We start from the raw sequence: 22,884 nt of genomic DNA, 5'->3' as shown, positions 1-22,884 counted from the left end.
CAGTAGGCTAGGCTTAATAAAATGCACAAATAGGCAAACAATGCATAACACAATATCCATTATACACAATATAAGGTTCATTTATTCTCAACTAAAAGTCTATAAGATTCTACTTTATCAGTAGGTTAGGTTTGACAAAATGCACAAGTAAGCAAAAAATGCACAACATAATATCCACTATACACAACATAAAGTTCATTTATTCTCAACTAAAAGTTCATATGATTCTACTTTATCAATAGGCTAGGCTTGACAAAATGCACAGATAAGCAAACAATGCACAACATAATATCCACTATGCATAACTTAAGGTTCATATATTCTCAACTAAAAATCCATACGATTCTACTTTATCAGTAGGCTAGGTTTAACAAAATGCACAAATAGACAAACAATGCATAACACAATATCTACTATGCACAATATAAGGTTCATTTATTCTCAACTAAAAGTCCATAAGATTCTACTTTATCAGTAGGTTAGGCTTGATAAATGTAGAAGTAAGTAAACAATGCACAATACAATATCCACGATGCACAACTTAAGGTTTATATATTCTCAATTAAAAGTCCATACTATTCTACTTTATCAATAGGCTATGCTTAACAAAATGCACAAATAGGCAAATAATGCATAACACAATATCTATTATACATAATATGAGGTTCATTTATTCTCAACTAAAAGTTCATAACATTCTACTTTATCAGTTGGTTAGGCTTGATAAAATGCGCAAGTAAGCAAATAATACACAACACAATATCCACCATACACAACACAATCTTTATATATTCTAAATTAAAAGTCCATGTGTGTCCAGTTTATCAGTTGGCTAGGCTTAAAAAAAGTTTCTCAAGTTTATGAACAATAAAAAGTCTATATATAACATGACAAAGTCCATTTATTAACAACACAATGTCTATCTATTTCACATGATTTGTGTAATTAAACTAAACATTTGAAAAAGTTTTTCAAGTTAATGAAGAACAAAAGGTCCGTATATAACATGAAAGTATCTATTTGCTAACAACACAATGTTCATATATTTACAATACAAGTTTTGTTGATATGATAAATATAAATATCTACACAAGTTAATTGGAACATTTGCACAACGAAAACTTCATAGATAACAACATAAATTTTATAAACAATATCTACACCAAAACATTTATATCAGTTGCAAAAAAGTATGTATCAGAAACAACAATAAGTTTATAAATAACAACTTATTTTCATTAAATGAACGTGAATGCGTATATTATGATTAGATAAAACCGATATAGCTCAAACTCTCTCTATATCCTTTTTTGATGAAATAAAACTGATAATGGAAAATGCAGCACTTGATTAATTCTTTCTATACTATGGCAAATCATTTCAAGAAGCTGGCTGGTGTGAGAGGAATGTAATCGGACGAATGCCTGATTGTTTTCTCCATATCCATCTGGATAAAAGTGAATCGCCCACTCATACCTATTGAATGAAAAAGCTTCAAATGAGAGAAAGAAGGAAGAAGGAGGAAGAAGAAGAGAGGGAATAAAAAAGCATGATGGGAAGGAAAATGAATTTGGTTATCGTATCAGTGTTGAAAGAGGAAGAGAGAGAAGGACGAGGGAAGAAGGACGAAGGAAGAAGCAGTTGGTTATGGGAGGGACCTCATTTCATCAAAAAAAACATAATTGCAAATGAGGCATTTAGGTCCTTAGAATAATTTCAAAATTTATTAGGCCTTATCTGTAAAATTCTTGCTTTTTAGGGCCCTTAATGCCATTCTCCCTTCTATTTTGTTTTCCAAAAGTTAGAATTGGATATCATTTATATATTATAAGTTTTGCATTATTCTATAGTATGATATTAGTAACAAAATTATTATACAATATTTTTTTTGAAAAGCCATATTATTCATATATGTAATGAATGATCTAATTTATGTTTGAACCTCATACAATTTGTTTAAATTTTTTTATCAAACTCCATATGTGTGTCTCTTTTTTTTTTTTTTACATTTGTTATTTGTTGTTCATGCTGGCATAGTGGCACGCATTATAGCATATGGCAACATATAATGGGTGCAAATTTTATTATATCATGAGTCTATATTTTATATTTTTGAAGTTCAATGTGTTAACATGTGTGTCTGTGGAGGTGTTATGACTTGTGACATGATTTATTTGTGCATGTGGGATCATGTGATAACATGTGCCTTATTATATATCTCTCTCAGCAAATTATACCCTTTGAATTTTTTTTTTCCCCATTACATTTGAAAATAAAATTTTCCAACGTGCTTTTTTCTCTAATATCAGAAAATGTCATTTTTTAAAATTTCAAAATTTAAAATTATCTTGTGCCCAAAATATTTGAAAATGATTCGCAATAATTTATTCTTAGATATTTGTAAGAAATGTATATTTGATCTATATCCTTTATTTTTTTTAATTAGCAAGCATATATTTATATATGCACACAAATCTCCAATATATCGGCCATAAACTTGAACAATTATAAATATTTAAGACAAAAAATATTGTAGTCTAAAAATCACAACCTTGATTTTTTTTTTTTTGTGATGGATTTCTTTTTATATATATTTTATTGAATTGTTCAAAGATTTTCCGGAGATTCATGCTTGATTACGAACACCCCTTTAACTTATTCATCAATGATGAATATGAATGAAAATGATACAAGCCCCTCGGGGTTATATATTTCTTAACTTGTAAACTTCATTTATTTTCTAGTATATAATGGGGAAACAAAACTACAAAAATAAAAAAAAAATGGGCCAAAATAATAAAATGTGAATTCTAGAAGCATAATTGATTAGCTTTGGAAAAGCTCACTGTTGCCAAGAAGAATACTAAAATTTTGCAGCATACCAAATCCACAATATTTAATAGTGTCAACATCATTGCTTTTAATCTTGCATTATGGAAGTCAAAACACGTGCTCCAAGTGATAATGACATGAAGAATTTCCATCAATATAAAAGTTGTGGTTAATAAGTTGCGGTCAATTAATATAACGTTTTATATAAAATACAATAGATCATTTCATTTGTATACATTAATTGAAGATTGACTTTATAAAAATAATAACTATCGTCATAGTGAAGCAAAAACTTAATTTTTTTTTTTAATGCACCCTTAGCAAATGGGTTTTGAATTGGCTTTTTGAATATTCATTAGCCACTATGATGAAGATGAAGCCAAATTTCTCTAGAGCTACGACCTGTACAGCACTCTCTTTAATGATTCTTTGTGAAACCGATAGTCGAATTATTTTTCTCAATCATACAAATTAGTCAGCTAAACTTTAAAGCGTAAATACATATAACCTATTATAAGTCATGATTTAGAAAATTTTAATTTTTTTAATCAAATCCTTTAGTCAATTTCTTATTTTGATGTTTCTAAAAAATTCGAATATTATGAATAATTTTTATTTTAAAAAAATGTAGAAAAATAAAAAAAAAACAGTTGAACAACTGAATGAACCAATAACCTCTTTGGCTTTTCAGCTTTTAACTCTGAGTTCATTAACCAATTCTCAATGATAACTTTTTTCACAATTTCATAACAATATTCAAGTATTGATTGATTGTGTTTATTTTATTATTAAAAGGCCATGACAAACTGTGCAGTAAATAGTTAAGTCATATGATAGCATAATAAATTTTTGCACATTAAAGGTGCATCATCAAAGATATTGATAATTAAGTCTCATGAGAAGCCCAATGGCGAGTCAGTTTGCACATTTATTTTCTTTCTTGAAAAACATGATTGAAAGTGAGTATCCAATTCTATATAATCAAGTCTCTAATATTTTTGATAGTACTCAAAAGAGGATGGTTATGAGAAAGTTTATGGATGAGAGAGCAATAGCCTCTAGGGAATCACAATAAACGTTGGCTTTAAAGAGCTTATTGTTCCAACAAAAGGTGACACATTAAAAAATCTCCGAGAATTTAGTCGCCCTATTAGGGTGGTAACCTAGGTTTAAAAAAAAACAGAAAAAGATTCAAAAACCCAATTTTCTTTTTCATATTAAATAAAACCTTCACAAGTTACTACACCACTATTGTTGGCCGAACAATCTATATCAACATAACACAACCTACTTTAGAAAGACACCATTTGATTTGTAATCTTTCTACGCTTAAGATCAAAGAGTTCATCTTCAATTGAAGTATGACGTTGATTATGTTTCAGGGTGCTGATAAAAATGTCTTTGTTAGCGTTTTAATTTCATCCTCGATCTAAGTGGAGATTTGTGCATCTTGCTTTCTAGATATTCTTGTAGACATGAGCAAATAGTTTCTATCGTATAATTGATCTCCTTAGCTTGTTTTGCCGAATTTATTGTGTCATTTTTTACATTCCAAAAAAATCCAATCCTACAAATAGTTAACTTAGAATGCTTTGCTAATGTTATCCAAACTTCCCTTGCTCTTCTGTAATCACACAAGATGTGAACAGATGAATTCATAATAACGTCATACCCAAGAAGACATGTCCTTTGGTCAATACCAAATCCTTTGATGCTGACAAATTTAGTTTTGAGACAAATTCCACGTCGATTTTCAAAGGAATGATTTGATTTTCTCGCAGAGGATTTCCATATTCTAGCCTATAATTCCAAATTTCCCTTATTTTGATCTTATCACTATGTAAGCGGATTTAATGAAAAAGTTTTCATCACTAGAAGACCTTCAGCATAAAACATCATTTTCTCCATGAGAATTAGCTAGGGGGTTGGACCAGCAGGGAAATAAAATTGATAGCATCAGAGTGATGGTAACAACTCATTTTACTTGAATTCCAACCACCCATAATATGAAGAATGACATCAACATTGGCAGTCTACATCACTAATAGTTTTGGAAGGAGACAAATTATCATACCAAAGCGATATATTTGGTCTCCTTTACCATCCTTCGAACCAACATGAATCATGAATTTATTTTAAACCTTGCAAATACTACTCTAAGTGTAAGAAGATGAACTGTGTTTATATATAATTATATAGATGCATAATATAAGCCACTTGGTTGGATTCTAATAAGATAGTGTATAATGAACTCGGGATCTATGCTATCTTTGGTATAAGATTTGGACTATCACATTTTTATCTTTATTTGCAAGCATTATTTTTCAAAAAATAAAAAAAAAGGAGGTTGTAGAGAAGTTGTTCTTATTTTATATTTTACAGAATTGGATCAAATAAGTTGGCTCAACTAGTTGGGTTGGGAACTGGTCACATGTACAGTTCGAAATTGTTAGGAAACCAAAGGGTCAGGGAATTGGTGATGAATCAATCAGAACGATAAAACCGATGTTCCAAATGGTTGACCCAGTCAAATATTTATGTTTATTTTTAAAAATTTTAATTCATATTATAAGCTATGATTTATGCATATATGTTAGTAAGTATTTGAAAAAATAATAAATAAAAATTAACATATAGTTAAGTAATATGTATTTATTTTAAAATTATAAATTATGAGATAAGTAAATATATAATTTGGACGGCAATTAAGTATCCAGTATTGATAGATATCATGGTTTTTCCCCCCTTAAATATTCATTTTTCTTATTAAGTATATATTATTTAAAATATATTAATTTATTTATGATTAGTTTACCTAGGACTTGACCAACCTACCATTTAACCGTGAATAGATACCTCAATCAATCTAATTAATAGCCTGTCTGGTTTTCGTACATAATTTGACTTTTCAGAAATTTTAAAAATAATTAAATCTGAAATTGTACAAAATGTTTAAAAAAAATCATAAATTTAATTTAGATTTGCATTTTGCCGTTGAAAGGGTGGTAGCATGCAAGTGTTGTTTCAACAACAGGAGATAATCTATTCACTTTGAATAATAGCACCATTAGAATGATCTGAAATGTTAAGCTTAATGGCTCATAATTAATCACCCTTCATGACTCCACACATTGGCTTTATCACTATTATCTCATAAATTAAGTGGGCTTCACAGTTTTGATTAGCTCTAATAATAATAATAATAATAATATCCTTTGATCCATTAGATGTGCTTATTATATACTCTTCTGTTGTACAGTTTGATCGTCAGTTGAACAAATATCACTCTACAGCCACATGTTCACAATCCAATTTTATTAAGATAAAATTGATGAACAAAAAAGTCTCATTTTTTTCTTATCATAGACAATATAACCAATTATTTCAAATTACATATCTAGATAAATAAATGCAATCAATTATATTACTATTAATTGCGAAACAGACACCTAATTAATTTTATTTTGTACACAACAAATAAATCAAATTTGAGATCATAAATCTGATGCAAAGCATTCTCACTCTTTCTAGATCTCTTTATTTCTTACCCACACACATACAAATTCAAATCCAAATTGAATTACCTACATCTATAGTTAGATGACTAGATCCATATATCAGGAATCAACCATGACTATCAACATAACTCACGCATGAGCTAACTACAGCTTTTGAATCAGAATCATCAGAACTCTTGTTCTTCAATTTTTCTGGGCAGTAAAGAGAAGAGGAAGAAGAAGATGATGAAGAAGAAGAGGAACGAGCTACAACGTCAGGAGGGAAATTAAGGAGAGCCTTAGAACCTCTCATTCTGAAAGCAGCTCTGTCATAAGCCAAGGCAGCCTCTTCGGCAGTCTCAAACGTCCCCAGCCACACGCGAGCCCCATGGCGAGCCGAGTCTCGGATCTCAGCGGCGAACTTGCCCCATGGCCGCCGCCTCACACCACGGTAGTGCTTCTTGGCGACGGCAGCGACGGTCCTGGTGATGGGCTGATGGAGGCCAATAACTGGTGCAGAAAGGTGATGATGACGTGGAAGAGCGTCGGCTTCAGTGAGGACTTGGTAGATCACCATGTCTTGAGAGTCGTCCTCGTTAAGAGGAAGCTCTGTCTGGGATGAAGAGGCCATGGATATCGATGTGTTGTGTTGTGTGTGTGTGTGTGTGTGTGTGTTTTGAAGGATTTGAAGACCGAGCGTGAGAGGGTTTAATTTATTTAGTAGTTATCTTTTGAAAAAGAGAACGTAATGGTGGGGCCCAGTGAAGTGAATGGTTTGTGGTGGATAGAGTGGTGGAATAAGATTAGTATTTTTGTATTGGTGGCTTGGTGGGGCATAATTACATCGGCCACTATTCTTGGGTTCCCCTTCAAGTACCATATGAGTTTAGAAAATCAAAGGTTGAATTTAACAAAATAGGTGTATTCACTCATGATATAATGAATTAAGATTTAAAGTTTTATTAAAAAAATTCATGTTTAATATTCAAGAACATTTTAAATATAATTGTCTCTGTCTATAAGTAACTTAAAAAAAATATGGATTTAGAAATTAAGTTAGCACTATGTTTTTTTTTAAAAAACATTGTCCGATCTGTTTCATAAGGTTCTTTGCAAAAATAAAAAGTTATATTAATTATATAACGTGTCTAATTTTTTGCCCTTCAATTTAAGTATTACTCTTATTAGAATTTGAGAAAGCATGATAGCATTGCACAAATAACAAAAAATATGTCTCATGTTTTCGTTGTCTACATTTTTTATAATAATATTTATATCCATTTAATTAATAAGATTACAATTAAAAAAATTGAGATATTTTTAATGAATAAGGTAGTATAATAACTATTTTTAAACTACATACATGAAAAATATCTCAAATACCTTATAAAAAGAATAGGATGAAGCGTTTAGTTTCCATGCTTATCACTATTCATCAATGTGGTGAAATCTAAACCATCCAAAACTTATTTTAACAATTTAGATTTAAAATTTTAAAACTATAATTAACTTTTCACAGGAAAAATTATTTTTTATTAGAATAAATTGTCTGTGTTTTAAATTCTTTATACATTAAAAGAATGATTTTTAAAAATACAGAAATAAAATTTATCAAATTTGGATTGTCCAGATGAAGGATTAGTGCTTAACTGGATCCTAGTATGCACTAACCTACCATTTGAATTATATCTTTGTGGAAAAAATATATATATTTATAATCTATATAGTTTCTTTCACTCATCTTCAACTAATTTAGTTTTCTATTTTAAAAAGTAGAGATGAAAGTAAGATTGTCGGTAGGCACTAAGGCATAGTCTGGTGTTCATATGATTTGAGTTTTTGACGAGATTGTGTGACAATCAAACCAAACAAAACAACGGACAAAGTTAGGCAACGAAAAGTAGCCAGGAGCTTATTCTACTACGCGTAATTAATGAAGAAAAATCTCACCTGATTTGAAGGGTAATTTTTTTCTTAGTTACCTAAAAAGTTAGACTTACATTGATTCCAGAAATTCTTTCATGAACCCAGTGCTTTATAATGTCATATGCTTATAAATATAAATTGATTTTAATTATCATTGATAATAATAGAAAGAGAAAAGATAAGAAAATAAATAAGCACTTTATTATAAAAATAAAATCATTAAAAATAGTGACATTTGAGATTTTATTTGATTAAAATTATATAATTTTATAAGATAGAATAGGGATGATATAATGCACCAGATTCATATAAGAATTTCTCCATCCATGTATTTGAATTATGAAGAAAGTCCAATAGCTAAAATCATGGAATTTCTTGGCCCATTTTAAACTGAGAGTGATACATAGTAAAAGGGAAGACTTATAGACTTAGTCTTTTATAATTAAAATATTTATTTTTAATTAAATTAAGACATATAAATTTTTTATATATTATTTATTTTATAAAAATCATTAATCTATTAATACATTAAAATCCATGTATCTTGATTTTATCAAATAAAAAAATATATTTAGGGGGATATTACTCCACCTTTTAGTATAGTGTTCCTCAAAGAATAAAAAGTTTAGTAGATAAAATGATTGATCTTTAACTCTTTTATATTGACCGTGATATATGGATATGTAACATTTTGATAATTATACTTTCCACTAGGGCTAAGGTGCATTTGTCACACCCAAAAAAAAAAAAAAAATGACCAGCACATGATGTAAACTAAAAGACACATCACTTAAGTTTGAGATTAAGAAGCTGTTCTATTTCTAAAAAATGATTATAATTGTATTACAATTAGGATGTCCTTAATAATTTTTATTTAAATGAATCCTTAATGTTTTTGTAAAAATCTTGACAAAACTTTCCCTATAAATTAGAACTCCCAAAAAGTCTATAATATAACTTTAAGATAAAAATCATAATAACCAGGAGCTATACTCCTTCCAGCTAACAAATAAAGTGTACAACAAAAATAAGAACCTTAATTATAGTATATGTAAAGCACTTAATCATATTTTCAAAGCATAATACATAATTTTTTAGAATTAATTCAAAACCAGAGATTTGCAAAACAAATCTCCACCCAACTCAATAATAAGCCCTTCAATAGTCAACAGAAGGTTTGACATCAACTAATGTCTTTGAGACAAAAAATATTTTATAGTGAATAACATTCCAATTTAAAATTTAAGAAAATAAAGAGAACATATACTCATGAATTTAGAGGCATATATATTTGAAAACAAATTAAAATCTCATACCCTATCAGCCACATATTTTTGTGCAATATATCAATCATATATATATATATATAAACCCAAATAGTGATTGTATAGTATTCAAATTGCACCTTTAAACTACAATATATGTGTTAAACAATAAAGAAAAAATATGTAACTCATTTTAAAATCCATACATAAAAAAAATATAGCTCATTTGACAAATATCTTTTTAGCAAGATTTAATCAAAACGATTATTTAACAAACATGGATACAAAATTCATGAGGATAAGTAGTCAACAAGTGTGAATATACAGTTCATAAGGGTAAGTATCCAACAAACATAACTTAAAGGCACAAAATGATTAAGCATGACTAGAAGCCATGAAATAAGCGCAAGCATGAAACCCATGAATAATAAGCTCGAGTACTAAGTTTATGAATAACAAGCGTGAAAATGATGCCCATGCACGTCAAGCTAGTTAGGATTTAATCATAACATGTCAAGGGCTAATAAGACAACTATTAGCAATCAGTGTTTTATATTTTATCCCATCAAAATATTTATTCTCAAACATGCATGGAATTGAATTATTGTCAGAACAAAATATCATTTTTCAAATATTGTTGAATCACATGTTTTGATTATTATAAAATCAAGAGAAGAGGTATTTGTTAGTTGTGTGAATATCAAGATTCATTAGTGACAAAACACTACTACAAAAATGTAAGTATAAGACACCATAAAAAATGACAATCAAATAAAAACACGTCATATATGAGAGAGGCGGGTGATGGTCAGAAAATAAATGACAGGTATTTAAATACCCATCATTTATTGTTAGACTTTAAATGACAAGTATTTAAAAAATCCATCATTGATTTCAGCCCAATGTTTCATTTACTGGAAGGAAAAAAATAAAATTAGACTTTAAATGGCTAGTATTTCAAATACCCATCATTTAAAGTATAAACAATATATAATGGGTATCCAAACAACCGTCATTTATTGTGGCCCACCGTTTTAGTTTCTTATAATAAAAAAATAAAAAATTTTAAAACTTTAAATGATGGGTGTTTTAAACACCCGTCATTTAAAGTCTGAATAATATATGATGGGTTTTTAAAACACTGGTCATATATTGTTGGCCAACGTTTCAATTTCTTAAAAGAATAAAAAAATAAAAAAATTTGAACTTTAAATGATGGTTTTTTCAAACAACCGTCATTTAAAGTTCTCAAGATATATGACGGGTGTTTTAAACACCCATCATATATTCATGAATAAATGACGGGTGTTAGAATATTTGTCATTTATTTCCTTTTTTATTTAGTTTTTGGTCTCTTTTTTCATTCCCGCCTATTCGTCTTCTCAGTATTCTCTCTTCTCCACTTGCAAACAAAATCGATAGAAATCTCTCAATCTTCCTCCATTGTTGCCGTTGACCACCTTAGTCCTCTCTTATGTGAAAGTACTGCCACTTACGCCATCTGTTGCCCTTTTCATTCGCTTCCTCTTTGTATTTCATCCTCTCTTCTCCATGGTACATGCGTGTGTAATTTCTATGGTTTTTCTTCATTTTCTTCCAATATCCTTAGATTTTCAGATTATGGGATTGATTTATTTAATGTTATGGATTGTTTTATTAGTTAATTTTTGTTGTTTAAATTTCTCCTCATTGTTGCCCATTTTGATATTGTGGGGTGTCAAAAATTGTTAATGTTTGATGTTTTATTGACTTGAGAATGGTAGTAGATTATACACTTGGCCTTAGAATTATTATTAAGATGAAAATTAGTGATCAAAATGGAATATTTATGTCATGCCCCAAAAATAGAGGGTGACTGGCACATGTGTGAACCACTCTCACATTCTCGTAAGCCTCCAAATGAATATTTATTCCATTTTACAAAAGAATAAAATAAAATTTGATCAAATCACATGAGAACTAAAATAACTTCTTTAAACTCATTATCATAAGAAAGCGTTAACGTTTTTGTAGAAATTTTGGCAAAACCTCCCCTGTAACTAAGATCTCCGGAGAATTCTACAACAAAAATTTTTACATATAGTAGTATAAATCAGGAGCATAGCTCCTTCCAACCAGCAGCTAATATACAGATGAAAAATAAGGTTTATCAATAATCTGTGTGGAGCATCTACTTTTTCTTTTGAACAAAAGAGACATACAAATGATATATTTACATTAGAAGCAACAATACCAATCAAAATGTCCACCCACTGTAGCTAATTGCCCTTTTGAGATTGATGGTGGGATCAGCGTCAGCTAACAAATCTGAGGCCAAAATAATTTTCTAGTGAATAGCATTCCCATATTAAAAATTTTTTAAATTTAAATCAACAATCTCTAATAATAGTGTCAGCTAATTAAAAGTAATTCCACTAAAATTTTTAAGCATGTAAATCGTAACCATGTTTGTAAAATAAGAATAAATTGAAAACAATTTATGTTATCATACTTAAAGAAAATAATCTGCTCATGTATAACTCAAGTAGTACAATTTACTAGCTAAAATCATGTAAATTTTGAAAATACATATTAATCAATATTTAAGATTTTGAGAACTCAACAGAACAAGTTACAAATATGGACACATAGTCCACGAGGGTAAATAACCAAACGCGACTTATGCCATGAAACAAATGTGGACACACCAGTCCATGAGGGTAAGTAACCAAACGCAACCAAAGCTACGAAACAAACATGGACACACAGCCCATGAGGGTAAGCAACCAAACGCAGCTGAAGCTACGAAACATACATGGACACACAACCCACGAATACCAAACGTGAGAATAAAACTCATGAAATAAATTAGCTAGTGTTTAACCACAACGCTACGGGCTAACGAAACTGCCGTTAGCGGCAATGTTCTGTATAGAGTTCTCTTAGAAATTCCATTTCAAACATGCGAGAGAAATAATTATTTTTGAATTCAAATTCTCGTTTTCAAAATCAAACTCGCATGAATTGCTTTAAATGTATGAAACTTGCCAAATCGATATATCATAACGAATGTACAAATTTGCACTAATCATGTAACCAAGAAATTTTGAAATTCAATAAGCAAAGGTGCCTTCATCAATATTAGAAAAATATTTCTTGAGAAAATGCATAAATCATAATGTAACTATCCTTTATCGTTATTTCAAAATTTCTAAAACTAACATAATTCATAAAAATGAAATATTTCAATAAAAGATTTTCAATAAATAATTATAAGAAATGCTATTTACTTACTTGTCAAAGTTTCAAATTCTCAAAATATTCTTTCTTCAATTTCTATCAGGATCCTCTTCTTCCGCACGTCCTATAAGAATATTATTAAATAAAATTTAACAAATCGTCTTTAATTTACAAAGACTTCCTTCTACTTCGCATATATCAACCATTATCATTTAAAATTCATCACCAAAATTCATGCTTTAAAATTTTTTCAAGCATTTCAGTAAGCATCTCCATGAAGTTAATATTCAAGTAATATATCAAGACTATCCTCTTTCAAGCTTTCCTTATTAAGTTCTTTAACATGAATCAATCCAACCAAGATCTAAATTCTATGCCACTCACATACATATTATTAGGCTTCTTTAATCCTACCTCAAAATTTTCAACATAATTTCATTTTCATTATTTTATTATAATTTTATTTTTTTATTCATCTTCTTGACACACGTACAAACAGCAGCAAAACAAAGCAAAAAATGTTGTAACTTCACATATATGGCAGCAACAGCACACACTTTCTCTCACACGTATAACATGCTAACAAATAGAAGGTCCAAATTCCCTTACCTCAACTCAGCTAGCCTAAACGGTGTGAATCGAGAGAAAGAAGAAACAGATGTGCTCTTGAACACTGAACAGGGGAAACTATAATCTAAACATTATCACCATATCCAACAACAGAAGGAGACTGATTCAGCCGCACAAACACAAACTCACAGTAACAACCTTCCAGCACTCAATACTTTGCAACTTCTCAGCCCAGAATGACACGGAAGGACAGCATATAGAGAAAATGTAGAAACAGGGAGCACAGACCAGTATAGCAGAGTACAATGCTTACGGTTCAACTGAGAAAAGAAAAGCTTGTGAGTAGAACCTCTAGCTCCGACAATTTAGCCTCACGCCAGTAGCAACCCATACAGATGACAGAAATCGAGTAGTAACTGAACCCAACGAAGACAGCCAGAAATGGAATAGAGAATGACTATAAAGATAGGGAACATAGGGGAAATAAACCAGAGCAATTACAGCTTCAATTGCACCAGCCACCACCACGAACACAAAAGGGAGATAAGTCAGCGATCTCTGAAACAAGAAAAGGGTCAGAGGTATAGGAAGGTTAAGTCAGTCATATTCTCATACTCTCGCTCTCTCTCTATTTTTCTAGAATGGTTGAGGAAGAGAAGGAAGCTTTTATCATATTTGGAAAAGGGTAATTTCATAATTTTGGAGAGGCTGAACAAAATAAAATTCCCTTTTATTGTATCAGGGATTCGAACCGGAAACCTTTAGGTTGCTTGGCATACATACTTCCATTCTACCAATACTCCTTATTGTTATAATTATCCTAAACATAACTAAAATATATTCATATAGTTAATTACATAAGTATATATATATATATATATAAATTATTTAAGGCTATTACAATTTATGATGATTGTATTTTTTTATGAATTTTGTCTGATTTATTTCAATAATTTTTAATTTAAATTTCGTGTATTGTTTGGTCAGAATAGTTTTATGTTCAAAACTACATATTGAAATGTACTAGTGAATCAATTTTCATTACAATTAGAGTTCATTTTAGTGACTAAAACTGACGTGTGGTTTCTCTAAAAATCATTATTATTTTATTGATATTTTTACATTTGGTAAAGAATGATTTGTTCTTAGCTTGGAATTGCTAATATAGGATATGGGTAACTTTAAAATGATCAATAAGATGGAAAACATTGATTTAAAATGATGTTTATAGTGTTTTTCTTTTTTCTATAATTTTTGAACTAATTCTAGATATAATTTTATGATAATTAGAGTTAATTTAAAAATGCTATTTTGTGAGAATTTCATTAGTTTTGTGATTATATATGATTAAAACTAGTCTGTTGAGTGAGATGCCAGGATTGAAAAGAGGGTTTTAGCCCGAGAAATACTTTTTCAACGATTGAAAGTATATGTGAATGCTCATGCATTGTGACTCATGATTCATTAATTACTCTATATTATATATAAAGTAGTCAATTTCTTTATTGACAATCTTTCTATCATTCCTTTCCTCTCCATATTCATGAGTTACTGATCACATTTCCTTGAATGAATTGTCTTTTATATTAAAAAGTTATGGATAAAGAATGGATGTCTACCAATCGATCAAATAAACAGTATTTGAATGGTATGAAAGAGTTTATGAGGTTTGCTCTTGAGCATGTAAAAGACCCTAGAAGAATAGTGTGTCCTTATGTAAGATGTGGTCTTTTAAAATAAATTAGTGCATCTAAGTTGGAAGACCATTTAGTGTGCTATGGAATTTATGAAAATTACAAGTGTTGGCATAAACATGGAGAGACTAGAGAGAATGAGTGTACTAGTAATTAAGAGTATAAAGAAAGCTTTGAATCAGATGATTATGATATAGATACTTATAAGGGTGATTGTCTTGAAGAAATGGTCAATGCTATTAAAAGAGAACCTGAAGATTGTCCTGAAATATTAGAGATGTTGAAAAGTAATGTAGAAAAGCCCTTATACACTAGTTGCACCGAATTCACAAAGTTGTCAGTGGTATTGAAATTGAATAACTTGAAAGTAAGCAATGGATGGAGTGATAAGAGCTTCACAAAAAAATCTTACGGTTATAAAACAATTTCTACCTGCGAACAATAAGCTTCCAAGGACTATGTATGAGGTAAAATAAATGCTATACTTAATTGGCCTAAGTTATGAGAAAATACACACCTGTCCTAATAATTGCATAGTATTTAGAAATGAATATGTATTATTAATGGAGTGTCCAAAATGTAATGCCTTGCGCTACAAAAAGAATGGGAAGAGTCCAAAGAAGGTATTATGGGACTTTCCTATTGTACCTAGATTTAGACAGCTGTACAGTAGTGCAGAGGATGCAAAAAATTTGACATGGCATGCAGATGAATAGATCAAAGATAAGAAGCTTTGACATCTAGCTAACTCTTCTTAATGGAAAAAAAATTGATCTCGATTACCCTGACTTTGGAGCAAAAGATAGAAACCTTTGCCTTATATTATCTACTGATGGAATGAATCCACACGGGCTTTAAAGTAGTAGTCGCAGTACATGGCCAGTTATTTTGGTAATTTACAGCTTACCTCCATGGTTATGTACGAACCGAAAATATATGATACTATCCATTCTAACTTTAGGGCTAAAATAGTCAAGAAATGACATAGACATATATTTGGCTTCTTTAATTGAAGATTTAAAATTATTGTGGGAGCACAGTGTTGAGGTATATGATGGACATAAAGAGGAAAAGTTTAATTTAAGAGCATAATGATTTTCTAGCATATGATAATTTGTCAGGGTATAATATCAAAGGAAAACTCGAATGTCCTATCTATGAAGAGGGCACACATTTAGTGAGATTAGAACATGAGATGAAGAATGTCTATCTCAGATATCGTAGATGATTGTATCCTGATCATTATTATTGATGCCTAAAAAAAGCTTTCAATAGGAATTCAGAAGAAAGTAAGGCACCTAAAAAAAGCAACATTTTGACAAGGTGAAGAATTTGAATATCCAATTTGGCAAACCTTTTGCAAAGCATCTTAGCACATGTGGGTGGAAGAAAAGATCTATTTTTTTTAACCTACCATATTGACAATCCTTATATGTGAGACATTTTCTTGATGTTATGCACATTGAGAAAAATGTATGCGACAGTTTAATTAGTACATTACTTTATATTCTGAGAAAAATTAAAGATGGCATCAAGGCAAGACTTGATATGATTTCTATGGGGATAAGGGAAGAGTTGGCTCTACAAGAGAAGTGAAGTCACACATTTCTTCATGCAATGGCTCATACACTGTCTAGAAGAGAAAAGAAGACTTTTTGTGAGTCGTTTGCTACTGTTAAAGTTCTAAAGGGGTAATCTTCAGATATTAAGGGCCTTATGTCATTGAAGGATTAGAAGTTGAAGAGTTTAAAATCTCATGATTGCCATGTATTAATGGAAAATTTTATTCTATTTTACTTAATATAGTTTGAGCCATGATTACAAAATTGTTTCTTCTTTAAATCTATATGTATAAAGTGATTGACCTAACAAAATTGCCAAGAGTGCAAAGCCAAATTGTGTTAATTTTGTGTGAACTTGAAATGTATTTTTCACCTACATTCTTTGATATAATGGTGCACTTCACTATGCATCTAGGTAGAGAGATACAAATGTATGACCCAGTTTTCTTGAGATAGATGTATCTATTTAAGCGTTACATGAAGTACTAAAAGGATATGGAAAAAATTAGAGTCAACCTGAAGGTTGTATGGTTGAATGATACATTTGTGAGGAGGCAGTTGAATTTTGTACTGAGTACTTATCAAATATCAACCATATTGGTCTTTTGACTTCTAGCATGATAGGAGAACTGATGGAGAAGGAATTATGGGCAATAAAGTAGTTACAATCTCTAACTTACAATGAGAATAAGTACATTTATATGTACTACACAACTTTGTAAAGGTTGAGGAGTAGGTAGAGATGCACATGGCCAAGCTTAAGCGGGATAACCCTAATAGATAGGAGATTTGGTATGAAAACAAGCATAATAAGAGTTTTATAGTTTAGTTGAAACAGCACATTCTTAAAAACTTGACTGCCGATCCTGATTCAATTTCTAAAAAATTAAAATGGTTGGCAAGAGGTCCAGATAAACAAGTTCTTTCCTTCACTAGCTATCTCATTAATGGGTACATATTTTATACCAAAGAGCAAGATGATCAAAGTACAATACAAAATAGTAGTGTAATTCTTATAGCCCAAGCAATGCATATGTAATACTTGCCCCGAGTGTTATCCAAAAATCACACAATTCAAATAAACTAAGTGTGGTTAAGGAATTAATCCTAAAACTAACTTAGGAAACAAACCATTTAAATCACTAAGCAAATATACAATTGTAAATTAAAAATTTAAAGCCTTTAAAAATTTTTATAGGTTTTACCTATAGCGCACGGAAGCAAGTTAGACGAAAGAAGGGTAAAAATATGCTGTCATGACAGCATTAAATTGCTGTCATGACAGCCCTCCCGAGTCAACTTCAGGGAGGCACCGTTCTGTCTTCCGATCTCTGATTGAAGAAATTTTAAAGCTCACACGTCACATTCAAAGGGTACTATAAGTGTATCAAATTTCAAAAAGATCCAACGGTCGGATTAAAAATTGGACATGTTATAAATTTGGTCACTTTTGCTGTCATGACAGCTAAAGATAGCACTTCCGGACTAACTTTTAGAGTGTACCATTTCATCATTCGAACTCCGATCGGAGTGATTCCAAAGCTCACATGTCACTTTTTAAGAATACTATTAGCATACCAAATTTTGAAAAGATCCAACAGACAGATTGAATTTTGTGTAGGTTACAATATCATTACTGTAGCTGTCATGACAGTAATGAAATGCTGTCATGACAGCACCTCCAGACCAAATTCTGGAGTGCACTGTTTCTCCATCTAATATCCGATTGACATGATTCCAAATCCCACACAAATCTTATAAAAGGTTTTACTTGTGACCCAAATTTTAGAGAAATCTAACGATCGGATTAAGATTTGGACACCCGGATGCAAAAGTGCAGTTTTTTAGTAAAAACCATTTTCAAAATTGTCTAAATCTCATCCTAATGGTCACAAACTTGTGGGAACACTTTGAACACGTCAAATAAGACTAAAAACACCTGATAGAATATTCAAATGATAGAAAACCCCCATACGTTAAAATTTGACCACCTGGGTGCTATTTCCCAAAATAGACCTTAAACCCCCAAAATGCACAAATCATACAAGAGTGGTCACAAATCAATCCAAATACCATGTATTTATATAAATACATATGCTAAACATTTTCACTTGGCTCAGAGCTCCTTGTGGGGCCCATGCACCCACTCTCTCTATCCAAGGTGTATGCTTGCCCATAACACGCCATTTGCAATGCAACTATTTTGCATTTGCTTATAGAATCACACACACACACACACACACACATATATATATATATATATATATCAAAATAAATATTTGCTTGTAATAGAAACTTGGTCTACTAAGTAAATCCATTAAAACCACACACCATAACCAAGTTTCCTAGCCACAAGTCTACAAATAGATAAAAATTCATACACAAGCACACAATCCACACATATTCACTCACACATACATAATCATATCCTACTGGTACCCTAATCCTAAATACATTACAATATATTTGCTCAAAAGAAAGGGGTTGTAATTCTTTACAAATCACAAACAAACCCCTAGCTTTACTCCTTTCCCCATCCACCACTGGATCCTTCGCCTGGACCTAGAATATTGAAAAGAAAGGGGTGAGACAACCACAGTCTCAATAACAGATAAATCTACATTGATTATTATAAAGTAAGCCATAATCAAATAAACGAATAATAAATTCAACATAGTATATAATTTAGCCATTTAAAATGTATGAATGCATGACATAGGCCGGTATGGCCTTTCATGACCAACAAAATGCCCCTGGCACTCTTTAACTCGCAGATAAATATTATACCTACTTGTACCTCCACAGGGATAAAATAAAATATAAGACATGATCTAATCCACCGAACCGCCTATGCCCCTTCAACGTGAATCCTGAGCAGTCAAAGCTAACTCCCTCCCAGAGCCAGCCCGACTTACTCTCCATGTGAGGGCTACCTTAGCCTAGGCACTCAACCTCACACTTCATATGTCGGATTCCCTCCCCTACTGAGAGATGTCGAACACTCAATACACTAATCACTTTAGTGCACTGAGCCCATAATACGTAAGGCAACACTGAGTACTGGCAGTGTGCCATAGAATATCAAAAGTACACACCTTCTCATTGGTGAACTCCCACCGAGATCATGCCTTTTATTCGTGTCTACCTTTCCCGAGTATTGACTATGTCAACACTCTAAGGTAGTATAACATTTATAAATCTCCCTTAAACGGTTCCTTAGCTTATCTAAAGTACCTTACTTAGTTACACTTTCTTAAGTGTAACTTCTATTCCTTATGATTAAAATACTTGTAAACAAATCTCGTTTCCATAAAAACATTGTTGTTAAACAATTAGAAAATATATTTTGCACTATAATCAAATTAGTACCCCATAACCCCTTATAAAGGATATTTAATCTTTTAAAACATGTAATGCATGATAGCTAGTAATATTTATTCAAAAATAGCTAAAACAGAGTAATAAGAAATATAAATTTTCCCTGTTACCTCAACCCTTTAGTACCAAAAGGGTTCCTTTTGTACAAAATAGAACTTGGCTTGTTCCTTATAACTTCTAAACAAATTCCACCAATAATCCCTACAACATATAAGTGATCCACATCACTTATCATGTCAAATAGCATTAATGAAGACTATAACTCATACCACACAACTTGGGTCTATGAGCCATAATCTATCCCAATGGTCCATATATTAAACCAACCATTCACATAGTATCACTTAACCACCAAAACCATTTATTAGCCATCACTAGGCTAATTTTCAATTTATATAATTTTTAATCAATTAAAAATCTTTACTTAGTGCCACCAACTTTCACCATTAGCCCATATAATGAAAACCAAACCTTAATTTAAATCTTATTGGGCTCAAATAGCAAAATTATAACTAAATCAATAGGCTTAAACCATTGAGGAGTAAAACCCAATCTCTCAAGGTTTAATTTATTCCCAAAACACCTCTTTTCATCCAATTATCCACTCAAAATATTAGATCACTATATAAAAACTCAAAACATGCTCCCTAGGATCCAAAGAAACAAAAGCTTACAAGAATAAAGCCTTTGGGATCAAAATTCAAAAATCTCCTCTTCCAAAAATTGAAGAAAATCAAAAGAAAGAGAAGAGGATTGAAGTAGGGAGTTTACCTATCGTGTAACCGAGCTCGCAACGGTCACAAAGACTCCTAGATCTGAGCCTAACTCCCTCTCTTCCTCCTTTCTTCTTCCTCTCTCTCTCTCTCACGCATTCGGTTCCTTATTTTTCTTTGTTCTGCATTTTCTGTGTGCTTTCACTCTTAAAAACTGATGCTAAAACATTTTGGGGCAAATTACAAGAAAGGGCCCAACATTTTTTATTATTGCACAAGAGCCCAAGTCAACTTTGTTAATTTTTTCCATAGTTAAAAATCAAATAAAACCAAACTTTTACTTAGTAAAATTCAAACTCTAGATCTCTATTAAATTATTCTAAATTTTAATTTAATTATAGATATTTTATTTTATTTTATTTTTATAAATCTGAATTTTAAAATTTCTAAATGTTACAGCATATATCCAGTATTAAAGACAAAAATCTCTTGTACACAAAAATGTCATACTTTGAGGTAATTAAGCACATTTAGAAGTTAGATTACATCAAATTTCAAGTTCTAATTTTTAGTTGTAAGGGTTGATTGAAAAAATGGTCTTAAAGTTGATGACTTAGGGTTCTTAATGGTGGATCTTAATAGAAAAGGTTATAAAGACGAGCCTTTTATTTTGGATTCACAAGCTTAGCAAGTGTTCTTTGTTCCTGATCTGGCAAAGTAAATTGGTTTATCATTTTATTGAGCAATAAAATAAATAAAGATATAAATGATTCTACAATTGAAGATGACCACTTTATAGGGATATCATTTAAAAGTTACTTCATTGAGGATGAAGCCTTTTATATAAGAAATAATTACAATAAAGATATTTGAATTTCAAAGAAAAGAGGTAGAAGCATTCGAGCAAATAAGGAGAGCAAAGATGTAAGGAACGTACAAGAAAAAAGAAAAAATAATAATTTAAACCTATAGGTTACTTATTTTGTGTCATTTAAAAATTTATTATTATTTATTATGTGCTATATTTTTTTATAATGTGTAATTTACATTAAACCTATAAATTACTTATTATGTGCTTTATTTTTTTATATTGTTATTTATTATTTATTTTTTTCTACTTAGGTAAATGGCTTCTCAAAGGAGTGCTGGTCTCAGTGGACCTAGCAGTGCTATCCTAGCATTGAGATGAATGACCAGCAAATTCAGGAAGAAGCAAATCAAATAATAAGAGGATTGACATTAATAATTGAGGTGAATAGAAGAAGGGCTACTGGATAGAAATATGAAGTTGAATGAAATTTCAAAGGCCAATCTATCAAGACCAACAAAAATAAATTCATCAGCTACATAGGGGTCACGGCAAAAGTAAATGTGCCAATTACAATTAGGCACTGGAGTGATGTTAGTCCAGCAACGAAAAATTATATTTAGAAGCAAGTAGAGGTAAAATACTTTACTCACATCATTGTAATTAATCAAAATTACTTGACCGAAAATCTAATTAATTGTCTTTGTTTACAGTCAGCATTTGCAATTGATGCTAGTCAGATGAAATTGGTCATCCAACAAGCTGGAAAGGCAATGTGGATATTTCAGTATTTTGTAGGAGCAAAATACATTAAAAAATTAGGAGAAAACATTAGTATTGAGGTCTCCGACTTGATAAGGCCATTAGTTTCACAAGAACAGTGGCATGAATTTATTGCTCAATGTCTTGAGGGACAATTTCAAGTAAGAATAATGAGATGAATTAATTTTTTATTATTGTCAATATACTTAATTTTATTGATGTGATTCCATGTGTTTTGCACAGGAGTTGAGCCACAAAAAGAAAGAGTTGCATGAGAAAGATCTATAGCCTTATAAGAAGGGGCACATAGGATATGTAAGAATTAAGCAACAAATGGCAAGTTAATATTTATACTATATAATTTTAGCTACTTCATGGATATATGTACTATACTCACATTCAAATTTACTTAAATTCGTAGATCGAGCAAGAGGGTTTAGGGGCAAGCTCAGTTTTACATCACAGACTCTTTATAAAAAGCTGAACCAATAAAGAAGGAAACATTGTTGATGAACGTGTTCAGAAGCTTGCTGACAAGTGTGTAACTACATTAACTTAATACTTTTTTATACTTAATCAACTAATCTAACTTTCTTACTATATATTGCACAAGCCGACATTAAGAAAAGTGGCATGCCTGATGATGATGTCTTGGGCA

General features: G+C 30.8%; 1 protein-coding gene across 1 annotated transcript; it reads right to left on the bottom strand.

Moving 5' to 3' along the window:
* Nucleotides 1-6,335: 6,335 nt before the first annotated feature.
* LOC129287306 (pathogenesis-related genes transcriptional activator PTI5-like) lies at nt 6,336-7,175 on the bottom strand. Its single transcript, XM_054923518.1, has one exon. The coding sequence runs from the start codon at nt 6,958-6,960 to the stop codon at nt 6,457-6,459; it is 504 nt and encodes a 167-aa protein (XP_054779493.1). The 5' UTR covers nt 6,961-7,175; the 3' UTR covers nt 6,336-6,456.
* Between the last annotated feature and the right edge of the window lie 15,709 nt (nt 7,176-22,884).

Source organism: Prosopis cineraria, unplaced genomic scaffold (genome assembly GCF_029017545.1).
Source record: "Prosopis cineraria cultivar Desert tree isolate PC_DT_omini unplaced genomic scaffold, ASM2901754v1 PC11, whole genome shotgun sequence".
Lineage (NCBI taxonomy): Eukaryota > Viridiplantae > Streptophyta > Magnoliopsida > Fabales > Fabaceae > Prosopis > Prosopis cineraria.
Note: the sequence above shows the minus strand (reverse complement) of the source record. Positions and strands in the feature narration are given on the sequence as shown.